We start from the raw sequence: 18971 nt of genomic DNA, 5'->3' as shown, positions 1-18971 counted from the left end.
ACAAGTACAAGAACCACAGAATAGGTTAAATATATAAATCAAATATAATCAATTAGAAACAGTCTCACATCAAGATAAAAGTATATAAACATAAAGCTGGAGGCTGAGGACAGTGTGTCCAAAAGCACAACATAGCTATTAATTACAAAACACCTCTATATACAAATCATTGTATATATAACTTAAAAACAACAACTTCAGATTGTTTTCTTTGTTTTACAGTTTTTCTCGATTGCTAAAACACATTTCTTGAAACTACGCCTCGTATCCTCACAACAGTAAACACAAATCCATAACATCTCACTCAATTTCCCAAACATCCTATTTCCAGGTCAAAATGAAGCTCTACACCCAAAACTATTCACTCCTGCTGAAAAACCAAACTTTGCCCTCAGACATCAAACACAAGCCCTCAAAAACACACACACTACAACAGAGTTTTGCACACTGGTACAATTAATTCAAAACAATAGTTCCAAAACAAATAGGTTGCTTATGGTTCTCCCCTTCAAAACCCTTGTCACATGATAAACACAAAAGACGCAACCAATGTATGTACAGTGGCACATTGTTATTCATGTACTATACAGTACAACACACACCAGAAACATTATCCCACCTCAGCATCTTGTCTTTGGTCTGGGTCAGGCCAGAGAATCTCATCCACATCACAGGCTATATTGGCCCCAGCCAGGCAGCGGGGGTAAAATCCTCTTGCATGCCTGATCCACCCCTGGCATGCATCTACTGATATGTCTAGGCAGGCCTCTTCCATGGCCTGAAGGAGGTGAACACGGACATAAGGTTCTCGGTCATACACTTTCCACCGCCATGCCGAAAATAACTCCTCTATTGGGTTTAGAAAGGGAGAGTATGCAGGCAGAAAGATATTAGAAAACCTTGGGTTATTGGTAAACCAGTCACGAACCAGAGCAGCGCGATGGAAGCTGACGTTATCCCACACAACAACGTAGTGAGGCTGCTCTGGCTGTGCTGGTTCCCTGTAGTCCAGCTGGAACATATGTTGTCTTAAACCATCAAGAAAAGCAAGGAGAAGCATAGTGTTATAGGGTCCTAGTACGGCATGGCGGTGGAGTACCCCTCGTTGGCAGATGGCTGCGCACATAGTGACATTCCCCCCACACTGACCAGGGACATTTACAATAGCCCGATGGCCAATTATGTTCCTCCCCCTTTTCCTTCTTTTGGTCAGGTTAAAACCTGCCTCATCCACAAAGATTATTTCATGGGGAACAGGCCGTCCTTCAATCTCAAAGATTCTCTGCAAAACACATAACACAGTAGAGTCAATCGGTACCCTGAACCACAGTTCAAGAGTGCTGAAATGGCAGCATAAACTGCCATGCTGTGATGGTACACAATACTTTATACAGTATCAAAACTCATACCTGAACATATTCCACACGTTGGTTTTTCACTCTGTCAGAGTTTCGTTCGAAAGGGACTCGGTATGCCTGTTTCATCCGGAATTGATTCTTTCGGAGGATGCGGTCAATTGTGGAGAGGCTGATGGCATTTATGCCTCGAAAAAGATGATCATCCTCAATCACTCTCCTTTGAATCTCTTGCAGGCGGATTACATTATTTGCAATTACCATGTTTACAAGTTCCCTCTCTTGCTCCTCCGACAAAAGCCTTAACCTGCCTCCACCAGGTGGTCGTCTCTGTGTCCTACAAAAATAGAAGCACTCATTACTGTAACTGTCACACATTCATTTTACAGGCAAATAATGGAAACATACTGAAACTCAAGACACATAAGTTCAGTAACTTAAACGTTACTGTACAAAGCAGTCTTACTGCAAGTACACCTACCTGTTATCCTCCCTGAAGGTTCTGATGATGGAGGCAACAGTGAAGCGACTCAAATTTGGTTGTACTTGTTGCCCAGCCTCCCTCATAGTCATCCCATGGACAAGGACATGGTCAACTAAAGTGGCTCGAATTTCATCCGAGACTGACTGTCTTCTTGCCCTTGCTCTTCCCCTTCCTTGTCGCCGTCGTTCTCCACCTCCACCTCCTTCACCACATCCTCCTCCTCCTCCACCTCTCCCTCCTCCTCCACCACCTTCCTGTTGTCCTAGACCACCTCCTCCTCCTCTTCCACCACGTCCTCCTCTTTCACCACGTCCTCCTCTTTCACCACGTCCTCCTCCTTCACCATGTCCTCTTTCTCCACCACGTCCTCTTCCTTTGCATCTCTTTGGATCCATTGTTTCAAACCTGAATGAGCTGACTTTGGCCCTTTTATCTATCCATCGCAGGTTCTGATTGGTGTGTGCTAAATTTTGACTCCTAGTGTTTCCACCTGGTTAATTGTGTGCTAATTGAGCTCAAGCTATGCTGACTTAAGTTAACATTATTGCATGCTAGTGCTTTCTAAATGACTACATGGTGTAAGCACTGTAAAATGTAGGGATTTGTGTGTAGAGTTTTGCAGTAACAGTTCACCAAATTTGAGTCATGTGTCAAAGCAGGGAATAGTGTTTATAGTTCAGGGAAATGGGTGAGCTTTTTGAACAATAGCGTTACGGTTTTGAAATTTTAGTTTAGAGGCCTGGTTATAGTGTTTAAGCAATCGAGAAAAACTGTAATACGATCAATATAAAAATAAAGCTAGTGTCTGTGGACAGTATGTTCAAAATAGTACAGGCACAACATAGCTATTAATCATAAAACAGCTCAAGTTATTTGAAAATTCTGAGGACAAAGAACACACAAGCACACAGTGCCTCAGTGATTCACAGAAGTATATCACAGAACTACATCAGGGTGTCTCATGCAGCACTTTCAGTGGGGTTGCATAGTTTATTTGACTCCTGATACCTGGCATCTTTTAGCTTTCACCAGCTCATCAATATCAGGCTTCACATCCTGAGCGGCAGCTAACTTCAGGATGTGATTCAAGTGCCTGTGCATGAGCCTTGAGCGCAGTTTTGTTTTATTTATGCTCATTACAGAGAAAACTTGCTCACAAAGATACGTGGTTCCGAACATGCACAACAGTTTCGCAGCGAGGGCTGTCAAGTTGGGGTAATCTGGCAAGAGATTCTGATAGAATGTGTTCAAGCCAGCTGCGGCAAATTTGCCCTTCAAATCTGAGTCACACTGCAAGTCTATTATTTCAATCCGTCAGGATCCGGACGGGCAGATCAAAGGGATTCACGGTGAACGGCGAGCAAAAAACTTTGAAGTCTTTCTCCAGTTCACCAAATATCTGGAATCGTTGCTCAAACTCTAGTAACAGTCCCGTTATTTTATCTTTAAACCGCTTCATATCTGCCACACTTTGGAAGTGAGCTGCATCACCACCAGCGAGCTGCGTCTCCCACAATAACAGCTTCAACTTGAAAGAACGTATGCTGTCATAATACTGCGTGATAGAGGTGGGAATCACCATACATCTCACGATACGATATTATCACAATACTTAACGCACTGTAGAGGCTAAGCCTACGCTTGAAGCCACTGAGGTGGTCGTTAACGGGGGTGACGCGATGTCACTGGTATGCATGAATTAAGTAAACAGTCCAATAAATCCAGCAGTATGTACCGTAATTGTCGGGCTATAAGCCGCTACTTTTTGCACAAGCTTTGAACCCTGCGGCTTTTAGTCAGGTGCGGCTTTTCTATAGATTGTCCATGATTTTTGTCATATCGTAAGACGATTTGTTTTGTTTGTTCCGCTGTTGTACGGCACTACGTTGCCTGGCGGAAGGATCGGGGTTCAAGAGTGGTATGTTGGTCACATGTCCATCCGCCAGGCAACATAGTGCCGTACAAGTAGCGCGAAAAACAAACTTCAAAGTAGCGCTACGCGTTCAGCGGGAGGCGTGGATGATGAGCGGCGATAAACTTGCGAAAAGCAAGTTATGCTCAACTCTACCGGTGGATTCTGACAGCGTGGAAAAGTGTGCAAACATCCACGATCACCAATGGATTTCGAAGGGCTGGACTGCTGCATGATGGAGAGGAGGACACCGCCACGGCCCTTCAGAGGGTGTTCGACTCCGACACTGACAATGACAATGAGGATTTCTTTGGTTTTGAAAGTGACAACGAAGGAGAGAAGCGGAGAGTGGATGACGAAGCCACCCTGAGCCTGTTCGTTTCCGACACTGGAGAAGAGGACTTTGGTGGTTTTAGTGCGCAGGAAGATGGTGGTGAATGACTGACTTTTCTTCTTGTTAAAGCCGTGTCACTGCACCTGAGCCTAAAAGGTAGTCTGAATCTATTTTTCTGGTGTGCTGTAGGTTACTGTTATGTACTACATTTGTTACTCATTTATGAAGCACAGCACATGTGCAAATATGTACCCATAACTTGTTTTTCAAAATATTAATAAAAGGGGTGTGTCTCCAAACAGCCATCTCTTTCCTGACAATTCGCTTTGTGCATATTCTCTTACATATGATAAGTCAATATTGAAACACCTGCGGCTTTTAGTCAGGTGCGGCTAATGTATGTACAAAACAGGATTTTCCCCTGATTTTAGCTTGTGCGGCTAATATTCAGGTGCGCTTTGTAGTCCGGGAAATACGGTATCTTGTCATTTTTGGTCTTTATTCCGTATCAACTTAGCATAACAGCGCAACGGTCACAAACTGTTTGCCTTCTCAATGACACACCTGACGCCGATTACATGCGTCTACCTTAAATACCGTTACATTACATAATCAAAAAGAAAAAGGTGACCTCTAGTGACCACATAAGGTATTAACCCAAGAATGGCTCCTACACCCCGGCCCCTAATTGCAATGGCTATCAGACATGGCAATTCTAATCACAAAGAAAATAAGGAGCCACTAATACGTCTACTTTAGACCTATACATTCACATAAATAAACATAAGTAACACACTTTTAGATCACAGTCTCATGTAACAAGCAAAGTTTAGTTACAGGTCTTTCCAAAATATTAGTCTTTGTTTTTAAACGTGCAGATCGCACAAGTCCTTTTTTGTCACGAATGGCTTCCAGAACTCTTCCAAGTGGCCAGGAACCACGTGGTGCAGAAGAATCCATTATAATGACTATATCTCCAGGTTTTAGATTCTTCTTCTTTTGGTTCCATTTTTGTCTCTCCTGTAACAAAGGCAGGTATTCGCGTATCCATCGTTTCCAAAAAAGATCTGAGATGTACTGAGCCTGTTTCCATCTTCTCTTCAGATACATATCCTGAGGGTCAAATAGTCCGGGTGGTAAAGATGGTTTTCCTTTCATCAGGAGGATGTGATTTGGTGTAAGTGGCTCTAGGTCTTTTGGATCATCAGAAAGCTTTGTGATGGGTCTGTCATTTAAAATTGCTTCAATTTCACATAGAACCATATTTAATCCATCGTCGTCTAACTGTTGTTGCTGAAGAACGGATCTCAGAATCTTTCTGATCATACGAATTATCCGTTCCCAAATTCCACCATGATGTGATGCTCCAGGCGGATTAAAACTCCATCTTATTCCAATGTGTCGCAAAGCATCCGCTATTTGGGTATGTTTCAGCAATTCAAGAGCCTCCCTTGACAAACCCTTTTCCTCTGTAACCCTTTCATTAAAGTCATAGTTATATTGACTTTTCAGCATTTCCTCCAGCTTACAAACGGATATCCTATTTACAACTGTTGGTGGGTGCTCGCTGTCCAAGTTGCTTTTACCATCTTCCATGGGCCCATTTATGACCCAACCCAATGCTGTTCTTATAGCATATGGGCCATTCCCCTGGCTATGAATGACCTCCCATGGTTCCAATAACTTGGGAGCGTTGCATCCAATCAACAGGTCCACATTAGCCATTATGTGGGGAATTTGAACCTTTGACAGATATGGCCACCTGATCAGATCTTCTTCCTTTACAAAGTTATCCGTGGTGACAGGCATCCTTTCCTGTGTTAGGAGTTCTGGAAGTTCATAGAAGGCATTGCTGCCTAAACCAGAAACTTCAAGACCAGTAAGTGAGTGGGCAGAGACTACCTTTTCTTGACTCATCGTTTGTAACAGGAAGTGAGTTCTTTTGCCCACAAGATTTAGCTTTTGCATGAGGTGCTCTGAACAGAAGCTAGCTAAACTGCCAGGATCTAAAAAAGCATATGTCTGTATGACATGACTACCTTTAACAGACTTTATTTGAACTGGCAGAATGGAAAGCAAACCGCTTTCTCTTCCGGCCCCTGTATGACCACAAGTTTTTACATTCTTTGAAGAGGAGGGCTCTCCATAGCATTCAGGGGTTATGCCATTGTTATCAATATGGAGGACAGTGGGATGACCTTTACCACACGTTCTACATATCAAACGCTTAGCACAGTCCTTGCTTATGTGCCCAGCACCTAAGCAACCAAAACACAGCCCTTTCTCCTTTAGAAAAAGCATTTTGTCTCTGTGCTTCTTCCGCTGAAACTGTTGACACTCCTCCAGTGTGTGTCGTTGAGTACAGCAGACACAAGATGGCTTTACTGTAAAGTCATGGCTTGTTGTAGTAATCAGCCTTTCCGTGCTGTAGGTTTTATTCATGTTCATGGGTGTGGCTGTAGCAGCAAAGCTGTTCCCTTTAATTTGTTTGCTTGGTTGTGACTTCAGTCTGTTGTCAACCTTTGAGACAGGGATTGTTGACGTTACATTCTGAATGTCCCCAAACAAAGGATCCGAAAGAATTTTCACCTGCCTTTCAATAAATGCAACCAAATCTTGAAACCGAGCTCTGTGTTTAGAGGTTTCCAATTTATCATATGCAAACGCTCGCCATTTCTCTCTCATTTTATATGGCGACTTACACAAAAAGATTTTCATGTTCACTGGCATGTCCAGTTCCTGCATATGTTGCAATGTTTCCATGACATTACAACTCCCACGTAAGAAAAGGGGATATGCTTGCAATGATTTCACATCTTCATTTTTAATTGCAGGCCAAGATAATGCCTTGTCAATGTAAGCAGTTGCAATTTTATATTCATTTCCAAAGTGTTCTTTGAGCAGTTGCTTTGCTTGTATATAGCCTTGTCCTGCAGCCATATGTTGACAACTGCGTACCAGCTCTCTCGGCTGTCCTGTTGTAAACTGCTCCAAATAATACAAGCAGTCCCTCTTATTGGCCTTTTCTTCCACTCCTTGTTCAAACGCATTAATGAAAGAGATGTACTGAAGAGGATCACCATCGAATACAGGTATTTTCCTGAATGGTAATAACGATGCACGCTGATGCTGAACAAGGGTTGCAGTTATTTCATTTTGTCTTTGTAAAATGGTACAAATGTCCTCCGACCGTCCTTCTGCCGCTGTAGGAATTGACCTGGGCGATGGAGGATCCACATTGTGAAAATGCGTTGTGATGACCGTTTGAGCTTGTGGCTCACTTTCAACTTCCGTTCCTGGCAGGATCATTGCAGATATGTTGCTTTCAGTCTGTACTAATTGCACTGCAGGTTTATCTTCATTGACTGGTGTACTAGGCTTGACTGTGGCTGAAGCAGCTGTTTTCTTGATTTCCCTTTCATAATATGAATTCATAGCATTGGACGATATGTTAGATTTACTTTGAACTTCAGCAGCTTGGAGAACCGCTAACTTTGCAGAAGAGGCAGAAAGCAACGCTTCAAGCTCAAGCTGTTCACGTTTCCTCCTTAGCTTTAGCTCTTGCTCCTCCAAAGCATGCTTCTCTTTTAAGACTGCCATACGAGCGAGATGTTGCCTTTTCTGCTTTTGCTTTGATTTTGGCAGAAGAAGTTGTGCCCACTTTATCACTAGATGAGCTTTTAGTGACTGAAGATTTACCAACAACATTTGAAACACTGTCCTCTGGCTTAACACCATCATCAACACCATGATCACCCTTTAAATGTAAATGTTCGCAACCTGACAACCATTCTTTCACTTCATAAGTGAACTCATCATAATGCATTGTTTTTGCTTTAAACCATGTTTCATGCTTTTCCCTTTCATCATCTGGTAACAAACACATCAATGAACCATGAATTGTTTTTGCTTCATTACACAAACCAACAAAATCATTGAACGATGCTTGAACCATAGAAGTTTCATTTTTTTCCATTGAGACCCTTTTAAATTATTAGCTTTATTTAATTTAGCTTTTCTATCACGTTGCAGTCTGTCTAGTCTCTCTGCAAGTGCCTTAGCAGTCAATTTCACCACTCGTTTTTCCTTTTCTGGATGTGTCCCAGCCTTGCTGGCGTTGCTACTTTGCACAGCTGATTCTGCAGCCGGGGGCCTGCCAGCAGCTTTATTTATGTCCATAGTTCAAATGTTCCAAAACTCAAATATTTATCAAGTATTGAGGGTTTGTGCGCACATGCGAAAGTTTGTTTATAAATCAGTTTTATTTGGGTTGACTACCAATGCATTGGAATTACGCCTTCTTAAATAAGTGTGCACACTTTTATAAATGGCCATTTATTAGTAGCGCTACTCATACCTTGCGTTGGGCGCCGTACTGATTCCGATGAAGAATTCTGAGTCCTCATCCAACATCCACGGAACAATCGCCAAGCATTCCACGTCGTCAGCTGACAGACCGCTAGTCCAGCTGTCCGCTCCTCGTGAACCCTCCACGGTAACTTTTCCAAACGGCATTCAGCTCTCCGCGGCGATCGATCACTCAGACTTTAATTGTCCTGTTTGCGACGAGTCTCCAAAACACCGCGGCGAAGTTGGCCCAAACCTTTCCCCAAAGAAAAGCAGTTTGTGACTCTAATGTAGAGGCTAAGCCTACGCTTGAAGCCACTGAGGTGGTCGTTAACGGGGGTGACGCGATGTCACTGGTATGCATGAATTAAGTAAACAGTCCAATAAATCCAGCAGTATGTATCTTGTCCTTTTTGGTCTTTATTCCGTATCAACTTAGCATAACAGCGCAACGGTCACAAACTGTTTGCCTTCTCAATGACACACCTGACGCCGATTACGTGCGTCTACCTTAAATACCGTTACATTACATAATCAAAAAGAAAAAGGTGACCTCTAGTGACCACATAAGGTATTAACCCAAGAATGGCTCATACACCACGATACGATATTATTGCGATTTTTTTAAAATATCTGCGATATTCAGATTCTGTACATAAAGGTAAACTTTATCAGTATTCATTTTATCTAATATCAAAGTCTCACACTCAGTCTTTCTCTCATTTCAGTCAGTTTTATTGTTGACAAACTGAATGGTTTGTATTACAGTCTAGTCCAACTTAACTGAATGCAACCATCTGGTACAATTATAGCTATTCTGAACTATGCAATTTATGAAAACTATCCAGCCCCTTCAGCAACTGAAGAATTTGAAAGTAAATTAAAACAAAATATAATTTTACATTAAATAAAAAAGTTTTAAACTTAATTAAAATAAAACATGTCTTAAATTAAAATAAGTAAACTGTCATGTTTATTGCTGCCAAAAAAAAGTTAAACACATTTGGACAGTGAAGGAATGTCAGGATTCTTGCTCAGAAAAAGGAGCTGATCAACATGCTCTGAAGTCAGAGCACAAAAACCTTTTTTGTAACAAAATATCGATTTCTGCTGTCCCTGTATCGATACATTATTAGCAAACAAAATATCACGATACTACACAGTATCGATTTTTTCCCCCACCCCTACTGCGTGACAACGTGCAGCTGTTTGTTCAGGTGCTCTGTAACATCCACCATAAATGCAAGGTGCTGCATCCATTCTGCGGAATGAAATTCTAACACTGGTTTCCCCTTTTCTTCCATAAACTGTTCAATTTCTTCTCGTAAATCAAAGAAACGGCTCAGCACAGCACCTCGGCTGAACCATCTTACCTCAGTGTGGTATGGCAGGCCATAGATGTGGTCTTTCTCTCTGAGAAGACTGTCAAACTGACGGTGATTGAGGCTTCTGGATCGGATGAAATTAACAGTTTGGATGACCACCTTCATGACGTTATCCATTTTCAGTGACTTCCAACACAAAGTCTCCTGGTGCAAAACACAGTGAAAAGTCCAAAAACCACGTCCTCCATTTGCAGATTGCACTTTATCTCTGAACTTTTTTACAACGCCTGCTTTCTTCCCGATCATTGAGGGCGCACCATCTGTAGCCAGGCTGACAGCGCGGGACCAGTCCACTCTGACCCTGTCCAGTGCGACGACGAGTGCGGTGAAAATATCAGCTGCGGTCATTGAATCTGTCATTGGTACCAACTCCACGAACTCCTCGGTGACGGTCAATGTGACATCAACTCCGCGGATGAAAATTGCCAGTTGTGCAACATCTGTAATGTCCGTGCCTTCATCAATTGCAACTGAAAACACAATAAATGACTTTATTTTTTGCTTCAACTGGCTGTCCAAATCCGCTGAAAGGTCAGAAATCCTGTCGGCAACTGTGTTTCTTGTCAGGCTGATATTTGCAAAGGACTGGCGCTTTTCAGGGCACACAATCTCCGATGTCTTCATCATACATGTTTTTACAAATTCACCCTCACTAAATGGTTTTGAAGCTAGTGCAATTTCGTTAGCAATGAGGTAGCTAGCTTTCACTGCAGCATCACTGATGTCTCGGCTGTGAGTAAACACAGACTGCTGTTTCTTCAGACCCGCCAACAGTTCATTCACCTTCTCTCTTCTCCGCTGTCCTTGAAAGTTGTCATATTTGTCGGCATGAAGACTCACATAGTTTTTGACGGAGGTTATATTCTTTCAGCACTGCAACATGCTGGGAACACACCAAACATACAGCTTTCCCATTCACTTCCGTGAATAAATAGGAGGATGACCATTTTTCTTGGAACACTCTGCACTCTGCATCCACTTTTCTCTTTTTTTACAGAGACATATTGGGGCAATGAGGGTGCCAAAGCACATCAGGTTTAAATTTCGCGGGCAAAACAAAGTAGCTCACAATTGCTATTGCGCCATCCAATGGACACAATTGGAACAGCAGTTTCTTTATTGAAAAATTGCTGCTCAAATTTTATACTTTACAAAATCATCTCACGGGCCGGATTAAACCCGTTTGTGGGCCTGATCCGGCCCGGGGGCCGTACGTTTGACACCCCTGATCTAAGTAATCACGCGTGACACTGTTGCTAATACAGCTGCATTGGCTCCCTACTGAATTCAGTCCATTTTAAGATTCAGGTTCTGACTGCTCTTCTTGGACAAGCATTAGCTTACATTATTGAACTTCTACAATCCTATGTGATACCTACAAGTAATCAGTTGTAAATATTTAGTAATGTAAAAGGCATTGCGGTATTGCCCTTTTAAGTTAAAGTGATGAAGATGTAATTGCATGGGATCGCCACAAGGGGGAAGTAGCTATGAGTGCAATAGGCCATTGCAACGCTCTCGTACCTCAGACAAAGAAAAGCCTGCAGCCCAAAAGCAACTCATATTGGAGGCTGTTTCTCAATTCTCAAGTAGAGAACACAAGTCCATACTTGCGTTCTTGCTAGTCCGGACTTTGTAAGTTTGCACGGGAGTGCAAACATGAAAAAAATTAAACATGATGTAGTACATTTGTTAAGAAAAACATCATAATTTAGAAAAGTATCGTAAGCACTTTGGCAAAATTTGCTTTTATGTATCATCTGTTTCATAATGTCTATTAGGCTTCATACAGTTAAGCACAGTCACTACATGACTAAAACACAAGCTTAATCTCTCTATGAATAAAAATAGTATACACGTTTGCCTCAATAGAAACAAACAGTTGAGATGTTAGAACACTTTTATATTTATTTTAGTAGACACTCAAAAATTACAATAGACAACTGGTGGGGTTTGGAAGATAATGGAACAAATATTTAAAATATAATCTGATCATTTTTGGAGCAGCCTTCAGAATCTCAATGTATTAACATGTCGTTTTTGCTCCCAGTGAAAATGTTTTGTATTGAATTTAAATATTTTAATGTTAGATTTAATTCAGCTGTTTAAATAATTTTACATCAGCGGATATGACGTGTGAAACTCAAAATATATTGACAGCTCTGACCGACCAGTTTATTTTGTTTCCCAGAAACAGTAGTATTTCAAACTTTTTAGCCACTCTCCTCCACCATTGCCGCATTTGAGTTTTGGATGAAATGTATTCTGCTATATTTGGCTGCACCAGGTCCACACAAGTCACCACTGATGTATGCTCAATAAAACGGGAGGAGCAAGGACACATCCGTGAATTTTGAGCGTACTTGGCTTGATGAGTACTTTGAATTGGTCTGCGACTGATGAAGTATCACAAGTGCACGAGAACACACAAGTGTGCATATTGAGACATGGCCTCCTGTCTCTACTTTTCTGTATAAAACAGGTTATTAGTTCGAGTTAGCTAACTGCGATGCACATATAAAGGAAAGAAACCTTTTTCTGACTTAGTTTAACCCTTTAAAGCCGGTCGGAGTGGGCATGCTCTGTTTTCCATAACTATTTTTAAATCCCTGTAGAACCGGGAACCACGTAAGCTAGCACAATAATTTTTTTTGCATATGAAACCAGAGAAGTTGTACTTACATCTTATGCCATCAGCTTGTCCTAGGTCACGGTTTCCATCCACATATAGCTTTGTAATAATTGCATAAAAAGCACTTGCAGCAACAGAAACATAATATTCCAGAAACAGCTTTGCCGATCCGATCAGCTGTTCATAACACTTCCTATGTTGGAATAAATGTCAGTGTGAACTATTGCATGTCGGCCATTACCTGCCCGAAACCGGAAGTGATGTCATTTTTGCAAAAAATGTAGTTTTTTTTAGCCTCGGGACCTTATAAGCCTATACTGGTGTTTTTAAAAGTTATGTTTGACTTCATGCTTTTCTGAATAGTTTCTGGGATGCTTAGAACTAAAACTGCACTGCTGGAAATAGTTTATTTTGATGTACATGCTGGGTTTTTTTTGCAAATTTGCATTTTTCCTGCGGTATACAGAAATTGGTGTATCTCAAAAACAAACCTATGAAGACACTCAAAATAAATTTCCTGTTGTTGGAAACTATTTTGTACATCTTTTTTGTATTTAAAGTTTTGAGGGATAAACCTCTTAAATTTCTTTAACTAGAAATATATGTAAAAAAAAAACAAACAAAAATGATTTTCAATTTTTTTGTACTTTATTGTACTTTTTTGCAATTTAGTTACTATGAACTTAATGCATACATATTATTAAAATTTGGGATATAACGGTTGTATTGATGTATAGACACTTGAAATGCTCCCAAAAAATGGCACTACAGCATGTAAAATATAAAGATAAGCTCTGGCGGATTTGTTCTATGGTAGGTCTTAAAGGGTTAAAGACCACAAATGTTGGAAGAAAGTGTGTTTTGACAGTTAGATTAAAAGGATGCAAACTCTCCCCCCATTTGTAATGGAATTTGCAATTCCACCTGTAGTGTAAAAAGGTAGCTGGTCTCATTACATATGTTTTATTTTGTTACAAATGTAGCTCTGAGACACACCTCTCTTATCCTGATGTTACTGGAAGGTTTAAAGTTGATAAAAATTATTTTAACATAACCCATTTCTTACTCATGTTGTTAAACGTAAGTAGTCTAATGTATACTGCTTTGCGGGCAAAAGGGGGAATGTTTGTTTATTGTTTGCCAATGCAATTTAAGGTTGAATCTGTTAAGGCATAAAGAGTTTACAATGGGACTGATAAGCAGGTTAATTGCAGTGTTGGCATTACTGCTCAGAAATATTGTTGAAGCTTGACAGCAACAGAACTTAGTTACAGATGTATTGTAAATAAGGAGGCTGATATAAGACAATTATTTTGTAGATGTATACTTGTGAGAAAAACAAGTTAATCAATGGGTTTAACCTGTGAATCTGATTGAATGTGATATTTTTTGTTACAAGAGGAATGTGTCTGTCTAAACGAACAGAAAAGGATGGTGTGAAATTCTGTTTAATAAAACAGACAAGGAAGAGCCTGTAGACCAAATGCAACTTCCGTCTCCTGTTTCTACTTTTCTGTATAAAACAGAAAGCATAGAAGGCCTTTAACACCTATGTCCCTAGCAGGTCCCTGAGGTCATGTGATCAGGGCTTACTTGTTATACACCATACAAGGCTGAGAACTAAGGGAGACAGAGCTTTTGCCACAGTGGCTCCCAGACTGTGGAACACTCTTCCTCTGAGTTTAAGATCTGTGGACTAAGTAGTCTCTTTTTAAAAACAACTAAAAACTCACGTTTTTGGAATTGCGTTGGTTAATTTTTTGTCTGTTTTCTTTTAAATGCCTTGTGAAGAAGTTTGTGATGTTTGTTTTGTAAGGTGCTATATAAATAAAATTTTACTTACTTACATAACTACTTTGCATCCCGTGGGACTCCAGTCCCAATGCAGGTTCTCTTACTGAGCTCCTTGACAGTCTGACATGCAACCTAGCATTCGATCGACTGAATTTAGATCATGTGATTCCATCGATTGGGTGGCAATCAATTCCTTCATCCTCCAGGAACTGCCTGTATAGGCTCACTACAGAAAGTCAATCACTGTCGTGCACCAGACGGGAATCAAGACAAGGTGCACCCACACAGGGTCTGTTGCCTGGCCTTTAGAGTTCTGTTTGTCCCTTCATGGATATGCCTCCCATCACTGACACTGAAAAAGTGATATAACGTTATTCACATTTTATATTAAACAGGAAAATAATGTTGTATTTTGTTGCATTTCTAACTTGCAGAATTTGGAGGGAAGGCCACTTTGACAGCAGTCAACAGAACCCTACCAGCAGGGGGCAGTTTGACACTGACTTGTGATGTAAATGAATCTGCAGACTTAAAATATGAATGGTTCAGACAAACCTCATCTGAAAAGAAGTCCATAATAACTGATAAATCAGACAGAGTGATCTCTGTCTCTGAAGGAGGAAACTACACCTGTAGAGCTGAAGGGAAAAATGTCACCGTAATAGAAAGTGACTCAGTCACGGTTCAGGAAGCTGGTGAGTTTAAACATTTCATTTGGAATAAAACAACAAAGTCTTGAAGAGCTCAGTTTGAAACTGTGTCTGTACAGGCACAGATGGAGGAGTTAAGTTTTCTGTCTTATTCTTGTTCAGTATATTTTTTAAACATTTGTTATATGTGTAGAAAGATTGCATAAAGTATTTATACACCTTTTCTTGTTACTGAAAAAACATTAAATCATATATCATCCAGTGTAATCATTGAATTAACAATGTATTCATGTATTGATCTGAACAGAAAAGTAAATAAATCAATAAAATACAATAAAACATAAAAATAACATATTCATTATAGATCCCTGCATCAGATCTTAAGTTAATAAAATAATATATAATAATAAGTGTTATGGAAACCTACGGAAGAGGATTAGGGCCACCGGAAAAAAATGAAAAGTGGGTACGTCGTTTTTTTTTCTTCTTTTCCTGAATTCTGAGGAAAAAAAGTCAGAATAGCCAGATTAAAGTCAGAATTCTGATTTTAATCTCAGAATTTTGAGAAAAACGTCAGAATTCTCAGATTAAACTCAGTTTTTCTCAGAATTCTGGAAAAGAAGAAAAAAAAAGACGTACCCACTTTTCTTTTTTTCCCGGTGGCCCTAATCCTCTTCCGTAGAAACCATTTGTCTTTTACAATTTGCAATCACCTTGCAGAGGGACCATCACAGAGTCAGCAATAGCTTGTCAGAATGTTAAAGTACTTAAACAGCTGAGAGTCTCCACACTGAATTAATCCAAATATTAATATTTGAATTATTTTTAAAGATTGCTGCACAACAAATCATTCTTTCACATAATTATTTAAAAAGTTGCTGCTGGAAATGGTGATGTTTTTCTTTCTTAGTTCGTAACAGGATCGAAGTGAATCTGCAGCACAGCTGGTCTCAGATATTCACTGGTGAGACAATCACTCTCAGATGTGAGATTCAGGGAGGTGAAGGAAAGGTGTGGAAATATGAATGGACAGCACCCAACACAAACAGCCCTCCAACATCCAGTGAATACAAGATCAGCACAGTTTCAGTGTCCCACAGTGGAGACTACAGATGTCGGGGTAGCAGTGACTATCTCTTAACAGGATGGAGTGATGCCTTCAGACTGACAGTTTCATGTGAGTTGGACCATGATTCATGCTGACATTTAATGTTTTCATGTTTACATCTGTCTTAACAGGAAAACTCCAACAATGATCCAGCTGTCTGCAGGCAGCTCAGGACAACAGTTTTTCTCACTGTGCAAACAGAAAGGAGAGACACCATGGAGGCTCTTAAAATATCAGCAATGTAAAGAGGAACGTACAGAGATGACAGTTTGATAAGAGAATGATAAATCAGTGAAATCTTTAGTTTGTTAAACAGTCTAATGTGTCAAATACAGTAAACATTAATTTCTGTTTGCTGTTAAACTTTAAAGGTTGATAATCATTTTGTCCTGAGACAAAATTATGATTACAATGTTTTTCTTTTTCCTCTAAACGCAGCAGGTAAATTTAGAGCCACACTGACAAATGTCACTTTTGATAAATCAACAGATAACCAAGACTGCAAATTACTGATGTGTAGCACAGAACAACTCTTTTATCCAGTCTTTAAGTCTGACGTAATTAGTCGTTTCCGGGTCCAACTTCAGCTTCAGATCCCAAAGTCAAAAGAATACTGCAGCATCACTGAGAGTTACAAACTGATTACATTCTTTTATCTTTAATAAAATGATCAGTGTGGCTGCCCTACCAGGTGTAACAATTAAGTTTAACATCCAGCCATCCATGAAAACAGAATTTATGAAATTTAACGGAGTTGGAAGTTAGCAGGACGTTAGCTCGCTAGTTTCCACCTCAACATGATATACCATGTTCTATTTAATTGAATTCAATTCAGTTCAGTTTTATTTATATAGCACCAAATCACAACAACAGTCGCCACAAGGTGCTTAGTATTGCAAGGTAGGCCTACAATTATACATTCAGAGAAAAAACCCAGCAATCATATGACCTCCTATGGGCAAGCACTTTGGCGACAGTGGGAAGGAAAAACTATGAAGCCCATCTTTTTTTGGACACCACTCAGACAGACAGCAATTTAAGGAGAGCATGCAGCTAAACATGTCACTCCTGGTCTGATTGGGGAGGGGACCAGATAATGTTACAGTCTGACATTGTTTTGGCAAAGTTGCACACCAATTCAATATTGATTTGAGTGACCTCCGATTGGCGTAACCGGGTGTCATTACTGCTGACGTGAATTATGATTTTACTGAATTTGCATTTACCCTTAGCCAGCAGTTTTAAATTTCCCTCAATGTCGCCTGCTCTGGCCCCTGGAAGATAATTGACTATGGTTGCTGGCGTCTCTAGCTTCACATGTCTGAGAACAGAATTGCCAATTACCAGAGTTTGATCCCCAGCGGGTGTGTCGCCGAGTGGGGAAAAACAATTAGACAGGTGAACAGGTTGGTGGTGTACCTGGAGCTTCTGTTTAAGACTATGCTTCCTCCTCACCATCTACCAGCTGTCCTCTTTACCCAGCTGCTTGGGGTCTGCCGGGGAACAGCTAGCGTGGCCTACGCTACCTCGGCTGCACCGGCTACAGGGGCCTGGCTAGCTACGGGTGTAACCGAGTCTCCAATTCAGTGGCTTCCAGAGTTTCTACATATATTATATGTATCATTACTGCTAAACGAGCCCAAAGAGTAACTAAACATCTGACACAATGAGCAGGAAAGTGCAGGAGAAATAAACGCGAGTCCATACTCGCGTTCTCCTGTGCATTCTCGGCAAGTCCGGACTCGCCGAGAATGCACAGGAGAACAGACTTGCGATTTGTACAATTGGAACACCAGCGTACTTGATGATGTCAGAGGTCTGGAGTTTTTACTGCCGTCCCCTCTTAATTTAACTGTGATTAATAATATGTTATGAAGCTTAACTTTAATCTCAGCCAAACCGATTTACTCAGGAACAAATAAAACACGGAAATAAACCAAACATTGACATTTAGAAGTGATCTAAGTGACTTATATATCATGTTTAACCTCAGTAGCAAAATCTCTTTTAATAAAAATAATGTACATGTATGCCTTAATAAAAACAAACAGGTGAGATGTTAGAACACTTTTATATTCATTTTAGTGGACACTCACAAATTTCTATAGACAGGGTTTTGAATTGATGGATTTCTTGATTTATTCATAAAAATGCACGACACAAAGACAAATAATTTACTGTAAACACCATTTAGATTTAAATAATATAAGCAGATGGTAAGAGGGAGAGAATGGTTGGATAAAATATAAATCAGTTAATAAATTTTGTCATGATTTAGCTACAGCAAATTGGTTCCAGCTGTGGTGTTCAATTTAAGGACTCAACAATTATAAAGTTTAGTAGTAATAGTAGTAGTATAGTATATTTTAATATGGATTTTTGTACTTTTACTTCAGCAAGGATACCACATGTGTAAAAAGTTGATAATCAGCATTTGATCAGAGCATCAGCAGTTTTACTAATAACTACAGATATGTGCCTACCAGAAACAGCTCTTTGATCTTGATCTTGCTCTTTATGAGCTGAATTTATTAATAACCAAGTATTCAAATTTATGAATTTAAAAAATGTTTAAAATGTGAAAAGTGTTTCACCCTGAGACAAAATAATGATTTTAATGTTTTACTGTTTTGTAAACTCAACAGCAAGTAAACCCAGAGCCACACTGACAGCACACAGTTCAGTCATACCAGCAGGGGGCAGTGTGACACTGAGCTGCTCTGTGGAGGGCTCTGCTGGCTGGAAGTTTGACTGGTTCAGACGTGATTCAGAGTTTTCTGGAGCTCAGAAAATAGGAGCTGGAACATCAGAGCACACAATCAGTATTTCAGAAGGAGGCATCTATTGCTGCAGAGGAGGGAGAGGAGATCCAGTTTTCTCCACAGAGGACAGTGCTGCAGTTACAATTCAGAAACAACGTGAGGGCTAAGTTTTGTTGTGAAATAACACAAATTCATGTTTAAATTAAAG

At 40.3% G+C, this 18971-nt stretch overlaps 1 protein-coding gene across 1 annotated transcript in view; it reads left to right on the top strand.

Moving 5' to 3' along the window:
* The window catches only part of LOC146674646 (Fc receptor-like protein 5), a 62932-nt gene that overhangs the window by 6720 nt on the left and 37241 nt on the right, over positions 1–18971 (top strand). Inside the window, exons 3-5 of the mRNA XM_085401100.1 lie at positions 14678–14938; positions 15804–16070; positions 18647–18919. Coding sequence (XP_085257226.1) covers positions 14678–14938; positions 15804–16070; positions 18647–18919 — 801 coding nt within the window. The remainder of the gene's footprint in view (positions 1–14677; positions 14939–15803; positions 16071–18646; positions 18920–18971) is intronic.

This window comes from Rhamphochromis longiceps, linkage group LG3 (genome assembly GCF_057381845.1).
Source record: "Rhamphochromis longiceps isolate RC_006_pf linkage group LG3, R_longiceps_female_GT1.1, whole genome shotgun sequence".
NCBI lineage: Eukaryota > Metazoa > Chordata > Actinopteri > Cichliformes > Cichlidae > Rhamphochromis > Rhamphochromis longiceps.
Note: the sequence above shows the minus strand (reverse complement) of the source record. Positions and strands in the feature narration are given on the sequence as shown.